The sequence below is a fragment of the Balaenoptera acutorostrata genome, chromosome 1 (genome assembly GCF_949987535.1).
Source record: "Balaenoptera acutorostrata chromosome 1, mBalAcu1.1, whole genome shotgun sequence".
Taxonomy (NCBI): domain Eukaryota; kingdom Metazoa; phylum Chordata; class Mammalia; order Artiodactyla; family Balaenopteridae; genus Balaenoptera; species Balaenoptera acutorostrata.
Genome location: NC_080064.1, coordinates 56,263,158 through 56,287,239, shown reverse-complemented (window position 1 = coordinate 56,287,239; position 24,082 = coordinate 56,263,158). Strand labels below are relative to the sequence as shown.

At 40.5% G+C, this 24,082-nt stretch overlaps 1 protein-coding gene across 3 annotated transcripts in view; it reads left to right on the top strand.

Moving 5' to 3' along the window:
• The window catches only part of JAK1 (Janus kinase 1), a 146,763-nt gene that overhangs the window by 79,924 nt on the left and 42,757 nt on the right, over nucleotides 1-24,082 (top strand). For 2 of the 3 annotated variants that reach the window (XM_057527384.1, XM_007164328.2), the window contains exons 2-3: nucleotides 14,514-14,596; nucleotides 21,094-21,217. In XM_057527384.1, the coding sequence (XP_057383367.1) occupies nucleotides 21,189-21,217 (29 nt within the window). In that variant the 5' untranslated portion in view covers nucleotides 14,514-14,596; nucleotides 21,094-21,188. Of the gene's footprint in view, nucleotides 1-14,513; nucleotides 14,597-17,399; nucleotides 17,599-21,093; nucleotides 21,218-24,082 lie in introns of all 3 variants that reach the window. The other variant, XM_057527376.1, reaches the window with a different exon arrangement.

The following is a 24,082-nucleotide window of genomic DNA, read 5'->3' as shown; positions in this document are numbered from 1 at the left end:
TCAGAATGTGAGGGGTTTTAAGTCCAAACTGATATATGAGGCCAAATTGTCCTCGAGAAAGGTTGCACCAAAAAACTGAGTAGTGATTATCTCTGGGAAGTAGGGAGAGGAACTTCAGCTTTTCAGTGATATGTTTCTATATTATTGAATGTATATTTTTATTATCATGAGTCTAAATAACTTTTATAGTTTGAAGATGACAGTAATTTATACTTCTAACTAATCCAGGATTGTATCTATGTTTAAAAACAGCTACACCACCTTTACTGATTAGATAGATAAAAAATAGCATCCTGTTATTTTAATTTGACTGTTAGTGAAATATGACCTTTTCACCATGATCATTTGTCATTTTTTCTTTAGTTGTTTCCATTTCCTTTGCCTCCTGATGACTTGGATTTGAGACCCAGTTAATAAATACATATGACCTTTTACAAGTCACTTAAGTATCTCTAGGCCTTAGTTTACTTATGATTAAAATAAGAGGAATGATACTTAAAATTATTGTGAGGATTAATGGAGATCATATATTGAAAGTGCTTTGTAAGCTGTAAAAATATTGACTGTGTTTATTGATTTTGTATTGATTTTGATTAGTTAACGTTTATGTATAGTTACGCCAGCTTTGCTTTTTTGTATTCGTTTGGAGAAAGGCTAAAAAGACAGAGAGAGGTTCCTTCATTAATATTTATTTTAGTACAATGTGAGATCCGTGAGATGTGGCATCTGAGGATCAGTTTTGTGCTGCATTTCTGCTACTTATTCGCTGTGTGTACAGGTGTAATGCACTGGACAAACACAGTTCTTGGCCAAGACAGAAATGTTCAGGTACCACCTGGCTGGACACACATCAGAGAGCTGCATGGGTTGATAAAACGTTCATGTAAACTAACGGAGACTGTTTATTCTTTTATTTTTATTTTTTAAAGTTAATTTTTATTGGAGTATAATTGATTTACAGTGTTGTGTTTCTGCTGTACAGCAAATGAATCAATTATACATATACATATATCTACTCTTTTTTTTAGATTCTTTTCCATATAGGTCATTACAGAGTATTGAGTAGAGTTCCTGTGCTATACAGTAGGTTTTTATTAGTTATCTATTTTATATACAGTAGTGTGTATATGTCAATCCCAGTCTCCCAATTTATCCCTCCTCCCCACTTTCCTCCTTGGTAACCATAAGTTTGTTTTCTACATCTGTGACTATTACTGCTTTGTAAATAAGTTCATTTGTACCATTTTTTAAGATTCCACATGTAAGCTATATCATATATTTGTCTTTGTCTGACTTATTTCACTCAGTATGACAGTCTGTAGGTCCATCCTTGTCTCTGCAAATGGCATTTTCGTTCTTTTTTTATGGCCATGGAGACTGTTGAAATGAATGCTAGTACAAGGGAACTTGTTCATGCAAATTCCACTAACCGGATTCTCTCCCCGCCCCCCAGTTCCACCCCTTACAGTTCTGTGAAATGAAAATTGGTCATAATCATGATTCTAAGGCCTGAGAAGGTCTGATATGCTCTTCTGAATCATCAAAGGCAGAGAAATTTCCATTGAACATGATTTTTGTGAATTCTGCCATATATAGATCCCTGGAAATGTGTGTGCCTTATACCTATCAATTATCCAGGACATTGACTCTGGATAAGAGGGAAACAAGGCTGTGTAAACAACTCTGCTGAGTAATAGGTGACCTCCTAACCTCCTATTTCTGACTCTGTGTTTCCTTTTATCCAAGGACAAGATGTTACAAAAATAATTCAGAGTGACTCCCAAGGGTAGCCCCATGAACAACTCTGTGAGGCTGCACCGCAGAGGATGATTAATCAACAGCAGCAGAATATTCGTTCCCCCAGTGCTGTTAGGAAATGTCCCAGCCAGGCTGGCTCTTCAGCCATGAAGACAAAAGCTTTGGGAAAGTTTTTTCTGACTCATTCACAGTGTAATTTGCAGAAGAAAACCTCTAGCTTCTTATTTTATTATTTTTTTAAAAAAGTTGCTCTTTGTGGGAATTATGTGTGTGTAGTAAGGTGGGGTTAGAGTATAGATCCCCCCCATGAATATTCAAATGAGCTCTTACCAGTGGCAATATTTGGGGCTGTTTGCTCAGTTAACTTTTATTGTCCTGGGATGTTCACACTGAGGGAAAGGGGAGGTGGGGAATCTTAGTGTACAGTGCCTGTATATCCATCAAGGACTAGTTGATTCATTTAAAATATTTTAAAAGAGGATATTATTTTCTGCAGATGAATTTAAAGTGTCCCCATGCTTTTGCCTGTCATCTCCTTGTGTCTGAGTTCCCCCCATCTCTACATAGCACATATTCACATACTGGGGGACTTTTCTTGTTTCTGAGGAATTCATGTGAGTGTGGGGATTTGAGTTCTTCTCTGGGGTTGTCTCCTCAAAGGAAAGTCCATACTCCTGAGTTGGGTGTTTATGGTCTGCTGTAAACTGGTTTCAGCTTTCTCCTTTTTCTCATTTCTTTCTATTCTACACAAACCTTCTGGTCAGTCTCCAAAGGGTTTTACACTGCCCCTTTCCTTCTTTTGTTATTTCTTCATGTTTCCATTATTTGGAATGTTCCCTTCAGTCGGCTGCTGTTCTCTTCCTATTTGTATCTTCCCCATTCCTAAAGGCCCAGTTCAGATCCCACCTGCTCCATAATGGTCATACTATTATATGCCTAATCTGGGCCAGGTGTTCTACTAGACCTATATATATTTCTTCTCTCAGAGTGTAAAACAATCCTGTAAAAGAATTACTGTTATCTTTATTTGCAAATGAGAAAATAATCATTGAAAGTTAAAAAGTAACCTGATCCCAGCGACTGAGTGTCAGGGCCAGTGTTCTAGCTCAGTTCTTCTTGACCAGAATGGTTAACTCCACCATGCTGGTTTTTCCTGAATTCTTCTGGATTGGGTTAACTACCTCAACCCCACACTCACACCTTCTCTGAACATACCCTTTGCCTTGGTTGGCTGTGTCTTGTGTTTGGCAATCAATCATGTATCAATATTATTACTTTTTCACATTCTTGGGTTGCTAACTCTTCTTTGATGATACATCTTTTCTTGCATTCTTTTATTCCCACCAAAGTGTGCTTCACAGGCTTTTCATAAGGAGCTTTTATTTGGTTGGTTATTTTACTTAATGAAGATGTCCAGGAGCGAGGGAGTTATTCCTTCTAGTTGTTATTATGTTTATGTTTTTAGTCTAATTTGTCATTAACATCCTACCATAATATTTACCTCCACAGTGCTCTTAGAAAATTATCCTCCCTTTCTCTTTTTCTACATTTTTTTTCTCTTAAAAGGAGAGGCCAAAGAAGCTCCATGGCTGAAGTCTGCACCATTCCCCTCCTTCCCCCAAAAAGTTAAACAGGAAAATTGAATGAATGAAGACCAGGCATTGCCACTGAATATTTTGGTGCAACGAGATGGATGCCTGTTGTCTGTTAGACAGGGGCCCTTTGATAAAAGAATTATGGCTGTAGTCATGTTCTGGCCCTGCTTGGGACCTCGCTTTAAGGATACAAAAAGGTGTCTCATTGAGGTTCTGCCTTCTTATGAGCAGAGTATAAAGTAAGCATTTATCTTGAGAAAGAATAGCTGTATTTGCTCACCTTTTTCAGTTCATTGGTAGAAAAACATAATTAAAGTTGCTGCAGAAGACTCCTAGCCAAATTCATCATAATATACCATCTATTTAAACCTTCAAAACTTGGGAAGCTTTCCCCTCCCTAGAAATATCCATTGATGACCATACGCTGAATTCTTCTCTCCATTTACAATGGTTATTTCCATAAAATACATTGAAAAATTTGCACAGATGTGAAGTAAACAGAAAGGATTTTGAATTGTTTAGTTTCCTGCAAAGCATCACTAGGAGATGTGATTCTAAGGTTAGAAACTGGGGACTATGGGAATAAATCATGGGTAATGGCAGAATTTAAAATCTGAATCTTCCATGCTTTGTGGGTATTGTTTCTACATTTTCTTTATCTCTGGTAGCATTATATGGATTTAGGAGGTAAACAGCCGAAGAGCTTTCTGGGAGAAGAACCTGTATTGTGAAATGAAGACTGTGAGTGTGGCAGTGTTCAGTGGATCTCAGTGCAGCTGTTTGTGTTAAAACATCCTAGGCTGCCCTGAGAAAACCATAATTCAAAAAGAGTCATGTACCAAAATGTTCATTGCAGCTCTATTTACAATAGCCAGGACATGGAAGCAACCTAAGTGTCCATCATCGGATGAATGGATAAAGAAGATGTGGCACATATATACAATGGAATATTACTCAGCCATAAAAAGAAATGAAATTGAGTTATTTGTAGTGAGGTGGATGGGCCTAGAATCTGTCATACAGAGTGAAGTAAGTCAGAAAGAGAAAAACAAATACTGTATGCTAACACATATATATGGAATCTAAGGAAAAAAGAAAAAAAAAAAGGTCATGAAGAACCTAGTGGCAAGATGGGAATAAAGACACAGACCTACTAAAGAATGGACTTGAGGATATGGGGAGGGGGAGGGGTGAGATGTGACAGGATGAGAGAGTGTCATGGACATATATACACTACCAAATGTAAAATAGATAGCTAGTGGGAAGCAGCCGCATAGCACGGGGAGATCAGCACGGTGCTTTGTGACCGCCTGGGGGGGTGGGATGGGGAGGGTGGGAGGGAGGGAGATGCATGAGGGAGGAGATATGGGAACGTGTGTATATCTGTAGCTGATTCACTTTGTTATAAAGCAGAAACTAACACACCATTGTGAAGCAATTATACTTCAATAAAGATGTTTAAAAAAAAAAAAAATCCTAGGCTGCATGGTTTGGGAAAAGAGGGATGATCTTCTCATAGTCAAAGGAATTCCAGATGAAATGCAGTTCACTATTTTATGTTCAGCTGACTATAAACAGTGATTATAAAGTAAATTCTGTTTTGGTAATCTTGTTCAGTCCTTTAAACCAGTGTTTCTCAAACGGTGGTTTATTATTCATTAGTGGACTGTGAAATCGATTTTGTGGGTCTTATTTAGCATTTAAAATCTATTATTAAACAGAAGAAAATAGTATAGAATAGAAAATATCAGAGTGAATTGCATGTAGTAAGGATATTTTTCTGTGAAACTCATTTTTTGTCATACACACGTGGTGTCATACACGCGTTTCTTACTGTAGATCATGGTAAAAAAGGTTTGAAAAGCTGTCAGCATGGGTTCCTAGGATGTCAGATAGTGGTGTGTAACCGTTACTGGACTCTTGGCTGGTACCAGAGACAACTGGGGCAGATGGGGAGGAGAGAGAGGAGGCTCCGTGCTGTGGAGGAGCAGTGTTGACCTGGTGATCAAGTCTGCTGTCTTGGTGAAGACCGAGTGGACTGCTCACTATGCAAATACGGTTCACGAAGAGCTCTGCCTTAGTGCAGCACTGGAGACTGTTGGTAGGCTATTTCAAGTCTAAACATGAAAACTGATTACAGTTTCTTGGTTGAGGAGAGGTGCAGGAGAACATGTAGGGAAACACTTTCCTTGAGATTTCCTTTTATTTCTCTCCCCAACATCACTTTATATTTTGAGGCAATAGCTGAGCTCCTTTGGGGTATAGACTGGTGTGGACATTGCCATTTGATAGCAATTAACATGCATTGACATTGTCCAGCTTCTGAACCCCCTTCATTTCTGGAGTGATCATCCGTTGTTGCTGTGGAAGCTGAAGGAGGTACAGACACATGACTAGCGGTGAACCAAGTCCAGCCTCTTGGATTCCTCTGTCCCAAGACTTAGCTTCTGGAAGGAATGGTACAAATACATAGGGGTGGCTTGAGATCATTCGTGGAAGCAGCAGAATCAGGAGTCCAGTTGTGGTGATGGCTGGTGACCAGTGGTGGCCGTGCTAGAATGATGTCCTTATCAGACTGTTCTTGTGTTCTTATATCTTCCCCTTAGTTTATTTTCATCCTAAGGTAAACAGAACTGGTTTCTGTTGTTTGCTTCCGGGAACCCTAAGTGGTTAAAGAATTACAGGAAACACGTTAGATGGATTTCTGCCCCCAAAGAGCTTAGTACATAACAGAGAGAGGGAGTAGGTAAATATGCAGCAGACACACAAATAAATTAGTGAAAGTTAGCAAGGGGTGGAGGGGGATTCAGGGTTGCTTCCTCTATATTCCTTTAAATTATAGTTACCTTGAAGTTTCGCCAGATGGCATATCTGTAAGAGGTTCTGTGTCTTTGTATCATGACCCTTTGGAAATACAAGTTAATGAGGAATTAGTTTTGTTAGGGTGCAGCATAATATGATTTCAAACATTTGTAAGATAGGGTTTGTTTGCTTTGTTACTTTTTTTAATCTAAACATTTTTAAAAGCCTTGAGTATACTCAACAGAAAACTGATTAACTAATGAACTGTGAGCTTTTTGAGTGTGAGCCAGTAAAAAGTTACTTTAGAGGAAGAGATTTAGAGAAATCTTGAATCTTCACAACAGCCCTGTAGATACTTTATTAATCCCAGAGAAAACAGAAACGTGTAGAGGTTGAAAAACGTGACTAAGATCACACAGACATTAGAGCTGGGGTCTGAACCCAGGTTAGGGTGACTCTAGGCCCAGGCTTCTAACTGCTTCTGTTCTGTCAAGAACTGTAGAGGTCATCTAATACTTTCCTTGTTACACAGGATTTGTGTTCAGAGAGCTTTAGAGACTTTTTCAATACCAGGCAGTTTCTCTTATTGCTTACAGACAGAAGCTGGTGCCCACATGTGCGTGTACACACCCTCCCTCCCTCCCTCTCTCTCTCTCTCTCTCTCTCTCTCTCTCTCTCTCCCCCTCTCTCTCTCTCTCTGTCTCTCTCTCTCTCTCTCTCCCTCTCCCTACCCCCCTCTCCTCAGTCCGACCCTGCCTCACCTTTTCACTCTGTCTACTACTTTCCTGCCTGATCCCTCCTGGTCTGCATAGTCCTTCCTGCAGCTCCACCCTCTCGATTTTCCTTCCTCCAGCCCTTTTCCAGGACAGCTGCACCCCTCCTTTCTTTTTAGATTGTCTCTATTCCTCAAGGCTGGGAACAGAGTCCACTCTACCTGGTCACTTCACAGCCCTCTCTTCTTGACTCCTGTAGTTCTTAATGCTTGCCAACTATTAATAATAGACTGGAGGGTTTTGGTGGGCTTAGATTTTAAGCGTGGTTCTTCTTTAGAAGAACAAAAGCCCGCGCCTTGCCCAAGGAAATGTGGCAAACTGAAAGGGCAGTGAAGCTGGAGGCTGAGAAATGTGTCTGAGCCTGGTCTCGCCACTCACTGGCCACTTGACCCTGGGAATGTCTGAAGCTGAGTCTTCTCATCTGTGAAAGGAGCTGTGAGACTCGAATGTGGTTATAGATGTGAAAGCTCTTTTTAAGCTATAAAGTATCATATAAATGCAAGGTTTTATTGTGATGGTACAAGTGCTTAATAAGTATTTTAGTGATGAACGATTGGAAAGCACAGAAGGTGAAGACAAGCCATTTTCCCCACCTTTAGAGTGTCCACTTCTGTCACCATATTTTCACCACTGTATTCTGTGCTCTTTAAGAACATTATAGATGTATTAGTGGTAAAAGAAGTAAAAGGGAGGGAATAGCAAAGCGTATTGATACAGTGTGGCTTTTAGGAAAACACATTTTGACTTAATTTAGTTTGATCAGAAGCAGTCTCTCAGGGAAAGCAGGCTCACTGGGAGCAGTGCAGAGAGCCCTGGATCATCGAGTTGGCATTGATTGTTTGATCATCCCTAGAAGTTTATTGTAAATGGAGCAGCACTTACGGTTCTGGGGTATTCCTGGAATTGCTGCTATAGTTAGAAGTGAGTTATTCTGTGTGGCCGCAGTAGCATATAGAAAAGCCATAATTCTGACTTGCTGACGGGAAAAAATAACAGATTTTGTTTTTATGTCATCTTTTTGGCTGGAATCCATTAGCTTTGCATAGCATCTTGTGATGCCTTCCTCAGAACAGTTATCTGGGCCTCAGTAAAGCAGGGGACACCGGGAGCAACAAACACAGTCATTGGCAAGTCTCCGGTGGGTGCGAAGCCCCGGGTAATGAGACTCAGAGGGAAGAAAGACGCTTTCGTGTGTGTGTGTGTGTGTGTGTGTGTGTGTGTGTGTGTTAGGCCTTTAGGAGGTTCCGTGCCTACGGGGTGGGCCTCTGCCAGGGCCACCAGAACTTCCTCCCGACATATCCACCCCTACCCTCGTGGTGCCAGAGCAGTGTGATATTTGTGGGCTGGAACGCAGGCAGGGCCCGGGGCACTTTCATGATTTGTTGAACGACAGTTCTTTCAGTCTCTGGAGGGAGGGGCCCGGAATGAGACCAGTCTCCTAGGTGGATGCTAGACTACAGAAAGTACTACGAAGCCAGAGAAGACAGTGGTGTTGGTGATGGGGGGGGCACTTTAAAGCAGATTTTACGCCCCTGTGGAAAAAGCCTGGTCCTTGGAGTCAGTCGTGTGTTTGACATCTGGCACCCCCACTGATTGGCCTGAAACTTCTGTTTTTTATGAGAATTAAGTGCAAGCGCCTAGCTCCGTGCATGAGATGTTGCAGACGCTCGGTGTATGCTGGAGCTCCCTTTCCTTGACTGGAACTGTGTTCCATCAAGCTGTAATCAGTTTAACAGAAATTACGACCAAAATAGGAATGCTTACTGCCTGCTACACTCTGTGTTAGGTACTTTATATGCATTAACTAATTTAACTCTTAACAGCTTTAGGAAATAGAGGCTATTTTTTATCCCCCCACTTACAGCTGAGAACATTGAGGTTTAGAGAGGGTAAGTAAGTTGCCTAAGATTACAATCGCTAGTCAGTGGGGAAGGCAGGATACAAACCCAGGTCCTTATGACTCCAGCTCAGGCTCTTAACTGCTCTGCTGTGTCATCTGAAACTTATGAAATGGGACTTTGATTTATGACCAGGCTTTTGCTCAGAATCCCTATTTATTCTTTGTTCTTCTAAGCAAGTTGGCCACCCACTTCAGTCCTCTGCCGTAAAGCCTACATTATATTGCTTTAGCACTAACATCTTTCACATCTACAGCCTCATTTGAAAAAGGCCAACAGACACATGAAAGAATGCTCAACATCATTAATCATTAGAGAAATGCAAATCAAAACTACAATGAGGTATCATCTCACACCGGTCAGAATGGCCATCATCAAAAAATCTAGAAACAATAAATGCTGGAGAGGGTGTGGAGAAAAGGGAACCCTCTTGCACTGTTGGTGGGAATGTAAATTGATACAGCCACTATGGAGAACAGTATGGAGGTTCCTTAGAAAACTAAAAATAGAACTACCATACGACCCAGCAATCCCACTACTGGGCATATACCCTGAGAGAACCATAATTCAGAAAGAGTCATGTACCAAAATGTTCATTGCAGCTCTATTTACAATAGCCAGGACATGGAAGCAACCTAAGTGTCCGTTGACAGATGAATGGATAAAGAAGATGTGGCACATATATACAATGGAATATTACTCAGCCGTAAAAAGAAATGAAATGGAGGTATTTGTAATGAGGTGGATGGAGTTAGAGTCTGTCATACAGAGTGAAGTAAGTCAGAAAGAGAAAAACAAATACAGTATGCTAACACATATATATGGAATCTAAGGGAAAAAAAAAAAAAAAGGTCATGAAGAACCTAGTGGCAAGATGGGAATAAAGACACAGACCTACTAAAGAATGGACTTGAGGATATGGGGAGGGGGAGGGGTGAGATGTGACAGGGTGAGAGAGTGTCATGGACATGTATACACTACCAAATGTAAAATAGATAGCTAGTGGGAAGCAACCGCATAGCACAGGGAGATCAGCTCGGTGCTTTGTGACCACCTAGAGGGGTGGGATAGGGAGGGTGGGAGGGAGGGAGATGCAAGAGGGAAGAGGAAAAAAAAAGGCATGTAGGAGCTTAAGGAAGACTTTTTGAGAGATTTGTTTTGATCCGTTGGGCAAGATGCTTCCTCTCAGGTTCACGGATGGGCTCAGATTTAAATGACTTGCTCAAGGTCCACTTGCTAGTTGTGTACAGAGGCAATAAAATCACACACCCTGCATTACGGTGATATTTCCATCGGGTGATGTTGCTTGCTTTGTTACCTTCATCTTTCATTTAACCATTTAGCTACTTACTGATCACCTAATACAGTAAAGCATGGAACAAAAGTGACAAGAGTCCCTGCCCTCTTGGAGCTTGTATTGTTGCATCAGGTTTCCTCACCATCCTTAAGACTGGTGCCTGCTGAAATGGTTTTTAAGGTTTAAGATCTTCAGTCTTAACATTTCTTAAGGTATTAAGCAGCTGATTTCAGGACATTTTCTAAATTACATGTTTTTCTTTTCAATTTTTCTGGGTTCATACCTTAATTCATCAACATTTTATTTGTGTTTTCTACTTCAGGAATCAAAAGCTTTGATTCCTTTAAGGCATCCGTTAGGTAATTCACTGTAGGTGTGATGGTTTCTCTAGTAAAAATCAGATATCCAAAGTATTTTATTTTGAGTCTTGTCATTGATTTAAAATTTTTTTTAAATTTTACTTTCATTTATTCCTTCTTTAATGATAGTCCTTTTTAAAAATTTTTATTTTATATTGGAGTATAGTTGATTAACAATGTTGTGTTAGTTTCAGGTGTATGGCAAAGTGATTCAGTTATACATATATATTTGTCATTGATTTTAACCATCATCCAGTCTATTTTTATCATATACATCTGGCCATGGCCTTTGGCCCAAAGCACTCATATTCTGATCATCATATTTGTGAATATTAATATGATCTATCTTTATGTCTGTCGTCTCCACTATTCAAAATTTAATTTTATGTTCTTCCTTTAATAGATACCTGTATTTCAAAAGATATCCTTGAAAATATAGCAGGCTTTCCATATCTTCAGACACTGATTTCTGGAATTTTGCATCTTACAAAATAGTTGCGCTACCCCGTTTATTGCAGTTAGTCCTGTTCAGACTCACAGAGTCACATTTTGTTTCTGTAACTTTTCCGTCATTCACAAAGTATTAGATATACATATCTCTTGCATAAGACTTTTATAAACTAAAAAATTCAGAATTCACAAAATTTCCCTGATTTTTTTTTTTTTTTTATGTAAAGTAGCATCTGCAAGATTGAGCCACTAAAGTAATGGCTAAAGCCACTAAAGCCACTTTCTTCACTGGAAGAAAGGCATTTTCTTTCAAATCCTTGAAAATTTATAAGGAGGTTAGGGTAGAAGAATCCACTGCTATCATCAAAAAGCTTCTGATTTCTCACTTTTATCCTTACTATTTTCTGAGCTTCTTTGTATTCATTTGAGTTGGGAATGGAACCCAGTGAATCATGTTATTTTTAAAGGGTGTTGTGTTGAGTGATTCCTACTGGTCAGTTTTTCTAGCATTAAAGATTTTCTTTTTGTATCTTGGAGCAAGAAGCTTGAATTGATTTCTTGGAATTATCCAAAGTATTTATAAGCTGATCTTGCTCTTTTCCTACTTGTTCTAAAAATAAGTAGTTAGAGCATGTTGTTTAGTTTATTCGGAAAGAAATGTTACTTGAATGAGGCCGTTGCACAAATGCTGTAGCACAAAAAACACTTGTCATCCTGAATGAGTCGTCATTTCATATAAAGTGGGTCACCAGTCTTAGGTTTAAATGTTTAGCATATCTTTTTTTTTTTTTAATTTATTTTATTTATTTATTTTTGGCTGTGTCAGGTCTTCATTGCTGCACGCGGGCTTTCTCTAGTTGGCGGCGAGCAGGGGGCTACTCTTTGTTGCGGTGCGTGGGCTTCTCATCCCGGTGGCTTCTCTTGTTGCCGGAGCTCGGGCTCTAGGCACGCGGACTCAGCAGCTGTGGCTCGCGGGCTCTAGAGCGCAGGCTCAGTAGTTGTGGTGCACGGGCTTCGTTGCTCCGCGGCATGTGGGATCTTTCTGGTCCAGGGCTCGAACCCGTGTCCCCTGCATTGGCAGGCGGATTCTTAACCACTGCGCCACCAGGGAAGCCCTAGCATGCCTTTTAAGTGCTATATGGGTGTGTTTAATTTTTTATCATTGGAATGTCAATTTTCTGAGAACAGGGATTTTTGTTGTTATTGAATCAGTCTATAAAAACATCATAGTAAATGCATATTGTCAAGAAATTCTGTTGCTGATCTTGATTTCTCAGAGTTTAATCTCTAGGCTAAGCATCACAAATTGATACCATTTTATTGTCCTGTCCAGTAATACTGGAAGTCAGTTTGAAAATTATTAGGTACAATGTGACTTCAATACAGTGTTGCTTGTAATAGAGAATGAATAATGGAAAAACCAAACTCTTCTTGATTACGGGTTTTGATAGAACCCTGGTGATTGTAGTCTGATCCTCAATCCCCATGACTCCTGTGTTCAAGTAACATGTGATCTGATGGTGCATATTAAAATGCTTTTGTGATTTTAAAAAGATTTATGCAGTAGCCCTTCTTAAAGAGACTGATGGAACTTCAGGACTCTTCCTGCTCTAAAAGGTTCTGAGCGTGCGTCCCTCTTCTGGTTTGGGGCACTAAAGCATGGAGGCCATCTGGTTGATTTCCATTCATCCTTGGCAGCGTGCTGCCGGAAACATGGGGTAGCAAGGCCCCAGGCGTGCTGTTAGCAAGTATGAATGTGCTAGTGCTGTTCTTTACCCACGCCTAAAAAGGCGTATTGGAGGGATTTCCCCATTTATGCATCTGGAGAGACCGGACTGGCTTCTTCCCTCTACAGGACCTTTGCATATGCTCATCCTTTACCCAAACTGCTTTCTCCCCACCTCCCATGATAGCCGTTCCATCTCAGCTCAGTGTTACTTCCCTCTTGAGTCCCATGCTGAATCACATTCCTTATTATATGCTCTCTTTTTCCTTCATGGCATTTTAAGTTCTTTATGATTACTTCTTTCTGTGCATCTTTGTTTGATTCTTTTAGTCCTGTGGACTGTAAGCTCCACATGAGCAGTGACCATATTGCTCTTGTTCTTCATTGCGGCCTCCTGGTATAGCTCAGCTTTTGGCACGAAGAACTGCTCAAAAATAATTGTCGAATGAGTCTCCTAAATGTGGGATTTGAACACCTGCTTCTGAGCCAAAGCAGGGTATTAGATGTAGCTAATTTCAGATTGCTGTTTTGCTGCAGGGCAGGGTATCTATTTATGTAAGTAAAACAATTGGTTATATTAAATTTTTTAAAGCTGAAAGTATAATGATTTGTTCTTTGAATCTTTTAAAAACTGTCATGACAAAATAGCCAAGTCAAAGTCATCACATCAAAATTCATACTTATATCTCCTGCCTGGCCTCCTATCATTAGTTTTGCCTTATCCACTGCAGAAAACCTCCCCAAAGCAGCCCTCTCCAGTGTCAGTCACCGGAGTTAGCAAGGGGCATAAAGATGATATCATGCCACACCCACTCTACTGATTTTAGATTGCTTTTGTGTTTTGTGCCATCTCCCACTTCGACTGTAATGTCCTGTGGGAATGCTGGCCTTGCAGCCTCAGAGGTAACTCATCTCCCTTTCCCCAGGCACCCCTCCACTTCTGCCTCGTCATGCATGGGACTGTGCTCTTTCTAAAACTGGATTCTGATAAAATGTGTGGAATGACCAACAGAAAACTGAGACAATAATCTGTATTAATTTGGCAACCATTTTCAAATCACTAAGAGTGGTTACTCCTTATTTGCAAAACATAGTTTGATTTTACTCTTAAAAAGAGTTTGTGAGAAGCACCAAGGAAAGCTGTTAAAACAATGCAGAGCTGTGTAGGTGGTGGCGGCGGTGGTGTTGGTGTTGGTGGTAAGAATGGGACCAGGTACTTTAATTTTACAGAACCAAGCTGGTATTCTTGTTTAGTATGAATAAGGCTTTGAGGTGAGGTTGGGAAGTTGGGAAGACCTTTATTTGCTGCCTAAGTTTTCAGATAAGAATGACTCAAAAAATATTTGGTGAACTGAAAGCATCATTGGTCAGATTTGTTCCCAGGCCCTCCTCCGTTCACCATACCATCTGCTGTTTCACCATTAAAATGAAGCCATGGGTAGGCTGGATTGGGAAGAGGGTAATTCTAAAGGAAGTGGAAATGGGAAATAGAAGTGCACATCTTTGGGCCCCTATACTATTGTTCACAGCCTCAAGAGAGAGGTTGTTGACGGAAAAGGCACACAGTCCTCATTCACACTGAACAGGGCACTCTACACCAAGAAGCAGAAGTCCCTGGCTTCCTTTCTTGAAGCAGTGAAAATAATATCTTCTTTGATGTTTACACCCTAAGATGTCTCTCTGTCCTCTCAGTGTCCTCATCAATGTCCCCCCCCCCCCCCGCCCCGGCCTTCTTCCTCCCAAATGCTTTTTCCTGCCTGCTTATGGTTTGGGCTGCTTCCTTAATGAACGTGTCCTCTTATTTTCTGATGCAATTACCTCTGTAGCTGATTTATTTATTTATCTTTGTCTTTAGCTCAGCTCTGAATGGGTTTTGGAAAGTAGAGAAGAAAATCCAGTCTGCTTTTTGGGGGGCATTGGACAGCTGGATAAATGCAGGTATGTACATTTGCATTATTTAAAAGAAAGACAAAGGAAAATAGCTTCTATAAAGAATAATGAAACTGATCTTAAACTTACAGGACTATCTGTGCTATATCCATTTATTTTTCAATATCGTTATTTTAATTTTTGTTCATTCCAAATGTTGCATGTGCTACTTTGGAGATTTTTTTTTTAACTACAAAAGTATGGCAAGTACAGTCTAAGTTCCCTTGTAATCTCTCCTAGATATTCACCACTGTTAACAATTTATTGTCTGTTTTTCCAGATTGTACAAATGCATAACCAGAAGGATCATAATATACATGTTTTGCTTTTTTCATTTTGCAGCGTGTCATATACATCTTTCAGTGTTGGGTCAAATAGTTTTATGTCACCTTAACAGCTGCATAGTATTCCTTTATGTTGATATTCTTTTTTTTTTCTTTTATAAATTTATTTTATTTATTTTTGGCTGCGTTGGGCCTTCATTGGTGCACACGGGCTTTCTCTAGTTGTGGCGAGCAGGGGCTACTCTTCGTTGTGGTGCAAGGGCTTCTCATTGAAGGGGTTTCTCTTGTTGCAGAGCATGGGCTCTAGGCACAGAGGCTTCAGTAGTTGTGGCGCACGGGCTCAGTAGTTGTGGCTCGTGGGCTCCAGAGCGCAGGCTGAGTAGTTATGGCTCACGGGCCTAGTTGCTCCGCGGCATGTGGGATCTTCCCAGACCAGGGCTCAAACCCGTGTCCCCTGCATTGGCAGGCGGATTCTCAACCACTGCGCCACCAGGGAAGCCCTTATGTTGATATTCTTAATTTTGTTTACTGAGTGTTCTCCTGTTGGACGTTGTATTTTTGTTTTCTATTTCAAATGGTGCCACATCTTGTACATATATAATTATGTATATTTGCCTGATTATTTCTGTAGGGTGAAAGTGTATAACACCATCTTTGAATTCTTCCCCTGCCATGTCTGTTTAGACTCTTAAGGACAAAGGTTTTTTCTTACATTATAAAGCAGACTTTAGCTACTTTGTTTTCTATCTCTGTTTTTCATTGTTGGGGTATAGTTGGAGGCTCAGTGTTGGGTTTTAAAACTTTCTTGCTTGATAGTTGATCTGAACCTTAAGGTAAGTTATGAGCTAATCTTTCAGCCTGGTCTCTGGAAAATTTTGATCTTCAGATTTATTTTGGAGATTAAACAAGTAAAACCAAATGCCTCTTGGTTTGTAGCATTGAGGCATATCTGGTTCGTGTCCTTCCTGTAAATATCTCACCTCACCAGGGCAGCTAACGGACCAAGCACATGAATTTGGTGAAGAGAACTGTGACTGCGGCCCTCCCTCCGTGACTTGTTTTGGGTCATTCTGCAAGCTCCGTGCTAGGCACTGGTGATACAAATGTGAATGACACAGTCCCTGTCCTTAAGGAACTCAGCACGTGGGAGTGAGAGAGGGACAGACAGGTGAATAATAGGGTCGTAATTCAGTGTGGTGAGCGCATTGTGGTGAGTTTGAGAGAGGACATCTAACTCAGGAGGTGGGATGGAGGTTCAGAGGTGGCTTCCTGGAGGAGGTAATGTCCGAGCTGAGTTCTAAAGGCAATTGAAGTTTGCCATGAAAGGGATGAGGTGGGAAGGCACTCCTGGTAGAGGAATTAGCATGAGCAAAGGCAGGAAAATGAGATAAACAGCTTGGGGGGGGGGGAGTGGGTAACAAGAAGATGGCAGCTTTGTGAGTTTCAAGCCTGCAGTAAGAGGCCAAGAGTGATATAACATGAGATGAGGCCAGTGTGGCTAGCCGGCCAGGTGATGGAGGGCCTCTGTTAGGAGCTTAGGATTGGTCTCTAGATTAATGGGGAGCCTTTAGAGGATCTGAGATGTGCTAGGGGGACATTACTTTGGGGGCTAAGTGAAGGTTGGCTTGGTAGGCAGGAGGAAAGTAGGAACCTGGGGTCAGGGAAATTGGTTTGAGGCCATTGGTGCTGGGGTGAGGGGGAGAAAGAACATGCAGGACTTTACCTAGTTCCCCTCTCTTTTCTCACCGTGCCCAAAGCTCAGTTGCTGAGGTTGGCTCTTTGATCCTAGTTGCTCTCCCCATTGAGGGGGCTCAGGTGAGTAACTTATTTGCAAGCTTCTCACCAGTGGGTTCTGACCTTTTCAAAGCAAGGCTTCTCGCTCACATTCTGGTGCCACAAAGTGCTGCCCATCGTCCTGCCTCTCCGTGGGGTGAAGGGACCTGGCTCCACTCATTAATTCTCATGACCCATTCATGTGGCTTATGAACATGAATTGGTAGTCCTTTTGTGTGTACTATCTCAGAGCCAGCCTGGGCTAGGCTCTAGGGGCATGAAAATAGGTAAGGATGGTTAATGCCCTCCCTGAGCTTGCCGTTTATTGGGAGGTAGACATAAAAGTAAAAGACAGTGTAATTTGTGCCAGTAGGTCTATTCAAAAGTTAAATGATTCCGGTAGAGGTAACAGGAATATTAATAATGTTAACATCAGTGGTTCCAGAATGAGGCACATTTTTCAACTACAACTTGTGTGCAAATAGAGAAAATAAATTCAGGTCATGTCTAAAATTACTCTGATTTTTGACGATATGGTCTTAACCATAATTCATGAGCGTGCATAATTGATTACTTCCCATGGTTGCACCTGCTGTGAGCTCTGATACATTTGATTTTCAGGGAGGGAAGGGGCAGGGGGAGGTACTTATCCAATACCATATCTTTCTGCTTGCTTACCTTCAAAACACTCTTTCACCACTTAGTGCTTTTAGCACATAGAATGACCGCATAGTCTCATTTTCCTTCTACTACAGTATCTAAATATAAAAGAGGACTGCAATGCCATGGCTTTCTGTGCTAAAATGAGGAGCTCCAAGAAGACTGACGTGAATCTGGAGGCCCCTGAGCCAGGGGTGGAAGTGCTCTTCTATCTGTCGGATAGGGAGCCCCTCCGGTTGGGCGGCGGAGAGTACACAGCGGAGGAGCTGTGCATCAGGGCGGCGCAGGAATGCTGTGAGTACCGGCAGCTGCCCAGGGCCCAGCAGGTCCCGGTGTCTCTGCCCCCGCACCTCCACTGAGTGGAGAGAGGTGTGGGCTCTGGGAGTCATTCGTTCTGCCCTGCCTCTGCCACTGACTTGCATTTGACCTTAGGCCAGTGAATTTAATTCTGATACTGTCACTTTTCACTTTCTTCACTACAAAGTGGCTTATTCCTGCTCTGTCAGTAATGAGCTGCGGGGATACCAGGGAATGATGCTCAGTTTTCTGATTTCCCCTATATCTATGAAATTGGAATAATATCAGCACTAAATGAGTGACGCACCTGGCACAAAGTTACAAGCTCAGAAGTGCCATCTCTCAATATATTAATTGTTTAAAACTTCTGAAAAGTGTGGTCTATCCTTACGCTGCCATGACCTGCCTCCTTATTGCCTGGCACCCCCCTCCCTGCCCCCTGCCCCTGCAACGTGACGCTAAGTTGAAGTGAGAAGTTAAGTGTCACTTTGTGGCTTGGTCAGATTGCCAAGTTGTGAAAAGGAAGGGCAGTGAGCCTGTGAACAAGACAATCATTTTTTCTTTTTCTTTCTTTCTTTCTTTTTTTTTTTTTAAAGTGAGCCTTGTCTTACTAAAGTTAGCTTATTGCCCTTAGACGGTAGGAAACCAAACTGACTAACAAAATAAGGCCCTTCATTATCCTTTAAACTTGGAGTCATTGGCAATTTTTGCCTACCTGCTTTTAAATGACAGGTAAAGTTAATTCATAGAAACTGAAGATCTAATCCACTTAGATCGTGGTGGTGGTTATACAACTCTGTAAATATACTAAAATTCATTGAACTGTACACTTAAAATGGGTGAACTTTATGGTATGTAAATTACATCTCAGTAAAGCTGTTTTTAAAAAATCAACTCATTTCATGATGATAAATTAACTAGCCATGATGGCAGATAGTCTGATCCATGCTTTACTTATATCATCTTTAGTCCTCAGAACAACTCTGCGGGGATAGTATGGTTGTTTCAAGAGTCAGCTACCTTGTTTGTAATACAGCTTGTCTAGAAAACCCATTTTCTTCCTGATATGTCTTTCTGCTTAAAATGCTTTAAATACAAGAGTTCCAATAAAAGGGGAGAGGTTGGTGCTATAGGGAAGAATGTAGTAGATCCTTACTGACTAAACATAACATTAGATAAAATTGGCTGAGTTACAGATTATTATGGGGAAAATGCATTAATATTTTAGAGTTACTTTGACTAGATAGCAGAGTATGTAAGGGACCAGCTTTGGACAGCAGCTTTAAAAGTATTTGTAATTAGCAAAACAACTAGATGTAAATTGGTGTTTCTAAGGCATTTTTTCCCCTTTACCTTGAGATTTGGTTTATAGTGTTTATTCTCTTAGCCAAGCTTCTTGCCATCAGCATAGCAAGTATAAACCTTAGTTTGTTAGCAAGGATCATTTGTACAGAATTGTTGGGCTGCAGTTAGTGAGAGATAGAGGAATTGCTGCTAAAGGAGATGAGAGGGGAGAGCCTGTGAATCTGAAGACAGACACAGCCCCTGTATCCTGTTACTCTGGGCTCAGGGTCAATTTGGGGCATCAGTTTTTAAGCCCAGTCTGTAGAGAATGAGTATTACCTTTTGTAACCAACTCAGGGGATTGTTGCAAAAATTAATAAATTTTAAAAATAGATGAATACAGAATACCACAGATTCTTGTAGCTATTATTATTATAGTACATGATGCTTTGGGATCTGTATACTTCCTCATTTTTCACCAATATATGGTAAATTTTTGTTCTTTTAGCTCTCATTATTTACCCCCTCAGTACCTCTATCTAGGTTTGAATGCCAGCCCTGGATTTTACTAGTTGAGTAACCCTGAATCAGACTAAATCTCAGAGTTTCTTTACCTGTAACATGGCAAAAATAATACTTAACCACATTAAGTGTTAGGAGAATTGAAAGGTAATAGATGTGTGTTAGCCTGATGCCCGATACTAAGCCCTCAGTAAATGTTAGTATTGTTACTATTTTTCAGTACTTTTATATGAACGGTATCTTTCATCTTCCTATTTTTAAGTAGTAATATTGTTTGAATCAGACCTGTGGTAGAATTATAGACCTATCCATGATTATAGATAAATTATTCTTCAAATATGTATGTTTCACATTCAAATATGGATATGTATAAAGAAAAGCTAGATTTCTAGTCCAGTCCACAGAAGCCAATTTATGAATGAGAACCTATTGTTTACGTGAAACATAGTCCTGATAATACTGGATCCAAAAGCCATTTGCCATTTTTCCCAAGGGAAAATGCTCTTTGAAATTTAGCTCCATCTTCTCTGTTACATGGAGGAGTGTAACTCTGAAGGGGTAACTCCCAAATATCTTGAGAAGCAGGAGTTGAGGAATTCAGCAGAGGCATGGAGATGCCAAGAAAGCTGTAACTTCTTAACTTAGTGTGTGCATTGGAGAGAGTCCCTGCCTAGGTGGGCAGGGCCAGCGGGGGTCCCAGTCAGTGTCAGTCTCACTTCAGATGTCTGAGTTGGGAAACAAGTGCCAGCTACCTCATGTTCTGCCACGTTTTTTTTGCTTTTAAGTTCATTGTATCTTAGTTTGAGGCCTGACCACACATGAAAATATCAGCAATGATTGATTACTTGCGATCGTTCTCCTATCTCCCCCGACACTTTTAGATTACAGGTCTGTGTAATTTTAATCATGGGCTCAGAAGTGAGTGGAAAGGTACTTTCCTGGCTTCATCATCTCCCTTACCTTTTCGAACATTCTTGTATCAGAGGAGGCGGTTAGTCAGGTAGGGAGGCAAGGGAGCACTGTTGGACCACCTTTTGTAAGCAAGGCTAGTTGGCTACCAATAAAAAATATTTTTGATAACCATACAGAGTACTTAAGAAGTATATTGTTATTAATGGCAATAGATTTTAATCACTGATAGAAATCACTTTGGTTATTTATTCTAACACACATTTCATGTGCTACTGCCAGGAACTTGTTCTCATGTTTAATGTGTAATCACAGTGTGTTAGAACTGTTTAAACATTTTCTGTAGGAGACAGATTAGGGATTTCTCAAACTCTAGGAATGTTTCTCACTGTGATTAACAAGGTGCACATCAGGTGGTATCTGGGAACCTCTCAGATGGCCTTTTGTTCTTTGAAGCAGGATTTGGTAAGACTCTGTCATAGACACTGTAATGAGAAATAATATTAGACTTTTATTTTTAAATGATTTTAACCTGGTTTGCCAGGAGCTATAGTATATATTCCTGGGGAGCCATGATTTTTTATTATTTTGTTTAAAACTGCCTGATGGAACATGGTTGGAAGTTGTATTTGGTATTTGGCCCTAAGAGGATGCGAATATGACCTAGATTCTTTTTGGATAAGAGAATTTCTGGTCTTTGCGTATGTTGTGCTTTGGAAACAGATGGCCAGATTTATCTATCTTTAATTTTCTGATGTGTTCTTTACTTCTCCCCAGGTATATCTCCTCTGTGTCACAACCTCTTTGCCCTGTATGATGAGAACACCAAGCTCTGGTATGCTCCGAATCGCACCATCACCGTCGACGACAAGATGTCACTCCGGCTCCACTACCGGATGAGGTATGGGTGCCTGCTGGGCTCCCTCACGCAGGGACGGGCGACGGTTAGCCTGGAGCCCTGAGCCACTTACCGAGAAGTGTTGTAGTCTTTTTTATAATTTGTAAGTTTTGTATTTGCTTGGTATGAGAAAGGCCTTCTTCAGTATTTGGAAAACAGTTCAAGGTGAGTTGGACCACCTTCTCTGCCATATTTTAGAAAAGAAATCATTATGATGCAGAGGGTATTTTGAATAGAATTAATATCCTGCAGCAGAGTTTTTCATTCAGTGAATCATGGATATGAGTTTAATTTAGTGAGTTATGACCAGGATTTTTTTTTAAAGAGAGAAATAGATGAGGATAGATAATATCAGTATATATACATATCCTAAGAATATTGTTTTTTAGAACTTCAGTTTGAGATATATAATCTGTCTGTATGTACTAGGTCATGATATAATAAAATATGTTTCTTACTAAAAGTTGCAGCTAGAGAGCTTGAGAAACACTGCCTGATGTAGAAACCGAGAAATCCTAGCTTGGTCTTGTCCTAAAGAGGTGAATGTTTTCATCCACTGCCTGAGGATTTTTGTCTAGTGGGGCTGTAATTTTTCTTCTGGTGGGTACTTACTTGCCTCTTCTCCCATATTATAGACTTTGTTAAATGTCACGTAGTCTCCCAAGGTGGCACAGGCAGTCAGTACTTCACCGCGGTAGTCTCTTGAGTTTATAAGCGTGTTTGTTCTGTACCTAGAATTGAAAGTATGTTTGTTAGATACTAGTTAAGCATACTTTCACACGTGTATTTAGCAGAGGAGCTTATAAATAGGGTGAATCCTATCTGAAAAGAATCTTAACGTACATAGATGTGATTAAGTCAGTGGGTTAGCTCAGATGCTAATGGAATGCCGGCTCATGCTGGAAAAGCCCTGGAGATCTCAGAGGCCCTCAGTATCTTAGCTGCTGTTTACTCTGGGGAGTCAGTAGAGTTGTTACCATTCCACAGTGGCCCGGGTGTTTTTCTCAGCGGAAGCTGAACCAGATCTACGTTCTTTGATAATCATCCTGGGGCTGACTCTCCTCTTCTCTCTGTACTCACCCACAGTCTCACCTTAAGAGGAGAGGTGTGTGTCACGTGAGATTTCACGCCCCAGATTTAGGGAAACGTTCACCCCACCCAGCCGAGCCTTCCGACTATATTTGGATTTGTTTTTCAGAGTGTAATCTAGCTTTCTGTGGCCTGGGGGTTGGCTGTGTGACCCAGCATTGAAACATGTATTTGCAGCTCGAAGTCTAGGAAGTGAGGCATGTCATTGAGTTCTAGTTCTTTCCCTCTAGGGTTTTCCACTTGGCTCGGAATCTAGAATGGTAGAATCTGGGACTTGGAAGAGACCTGAGTTTGCCTGATTCAATTCTTCCAATTTTTTAGGGGGAAACTGATGTCCAAAAAAGAGAAGTGAGTTACTCACAGTTACACACATAGTGAATCGTCTTGTTAGCATTAGAACCCTCTTTGAGGCCTTAGTCTTTGCTGGTCCTGTGACTGCCTCATGATTAAAAGCTGTCTTTGCCAGCTCCCTGTTTATGTTAGCTGCCAGGAAGTGCATGGCTGCCTCATTTTTGGCACCTTGACTTTGTACCTGACATTGGGCTTCAACAGGATATTGCTTTGTTACCACAAGCTCTTTGAACTTGGAAAAAAAGATCCCACCCTAAGCTAAAGCATTTGCATTACAACCAACTACATAATTTTGAAACCTCATCATCTCCCCACTGAAGAAGGTGTAATATGAAAATAGATGTTGGTGACTGTTTCAGCGGAATCCCAGCTCTGTGTTCTTGTACTTTAATTATAGTTTTCTGCCTTTAGGTAATTTTGATAGCTATTGTTTTGTAATGTATCTTAATATATAAGACAAGCATATTCTTTATTCCTTTTTAAGTAAAAAACGTTTTCTTGCCTTTTCATCTAAATGAATTTTACTATGCATTAGTAAAGTTCTATAGAAACCTAAAGAGAATCCGTTGTATATAATAGCTGTACATAAACTTAGAATATGTAATCATCTGTAATATAATTTTCTCAAAAACTTGCAAGGAAGGCATATCTCTTATTGGCAGGTCTGTCTATCCCGCCAATAAGGGGGATAATCTCTCCCTCCCTCCTTCCTTCCTTCCTGCAGTGTTCTTCCACATCATTCTGCAAAGGAATATCAGCAGCTATCATACTACATTTATTTAGATCATTCTTAATTTTTTTCCTTTAGCATGTTGTAATATCAGAAATTGGCCCAAGTTTAATAATTAATTTTGAAAGGAGCGCACAATTTCTGTCTTCAGTGTACTTACTAGTTTTGTCTTATTAGCGATTAGGAAGATGTTGATTTTTTTTTTTTCCTTGAAACATTCCCTGTTGTTACATTTATTTATTTATTTTTCTTGAAGTATAGTGGATTTACAATATTAGTTTCATATGTACAACATAGTGATTCAATATTTTTGTAGGTTATACTCCATTTAAAGTTATTACAAAATAATGGCTATATTTCCCTGTGCTATACAATATATCCTTGTTGCTTATGGAAGATGTTGATTTTGGCAGTTAACTGATCTAAAGGTTTTTTCTTTTTATTGTCTTATTAAATAGAGAGCTGTCAGCCTTTGACTATAGGCAATTTCCAGAGATCCAGCCTTGTTTTAGGCTCCCTTCAGCCTTTCTGTAGTGGAGAAGCTGCACATTGCCTTGTCTTGTCTGAACATCTTACCAAAAGGCTTCCAAGGCAAGGCTGGTCTCGCAGGGCTCAGACAGCAACCTCAGAAAATGTCCTTGTTCAGCCCCGAGGGAGTATGCTGGGCCCTTGGCTCTTTACCATAGAGACTCAGCAGG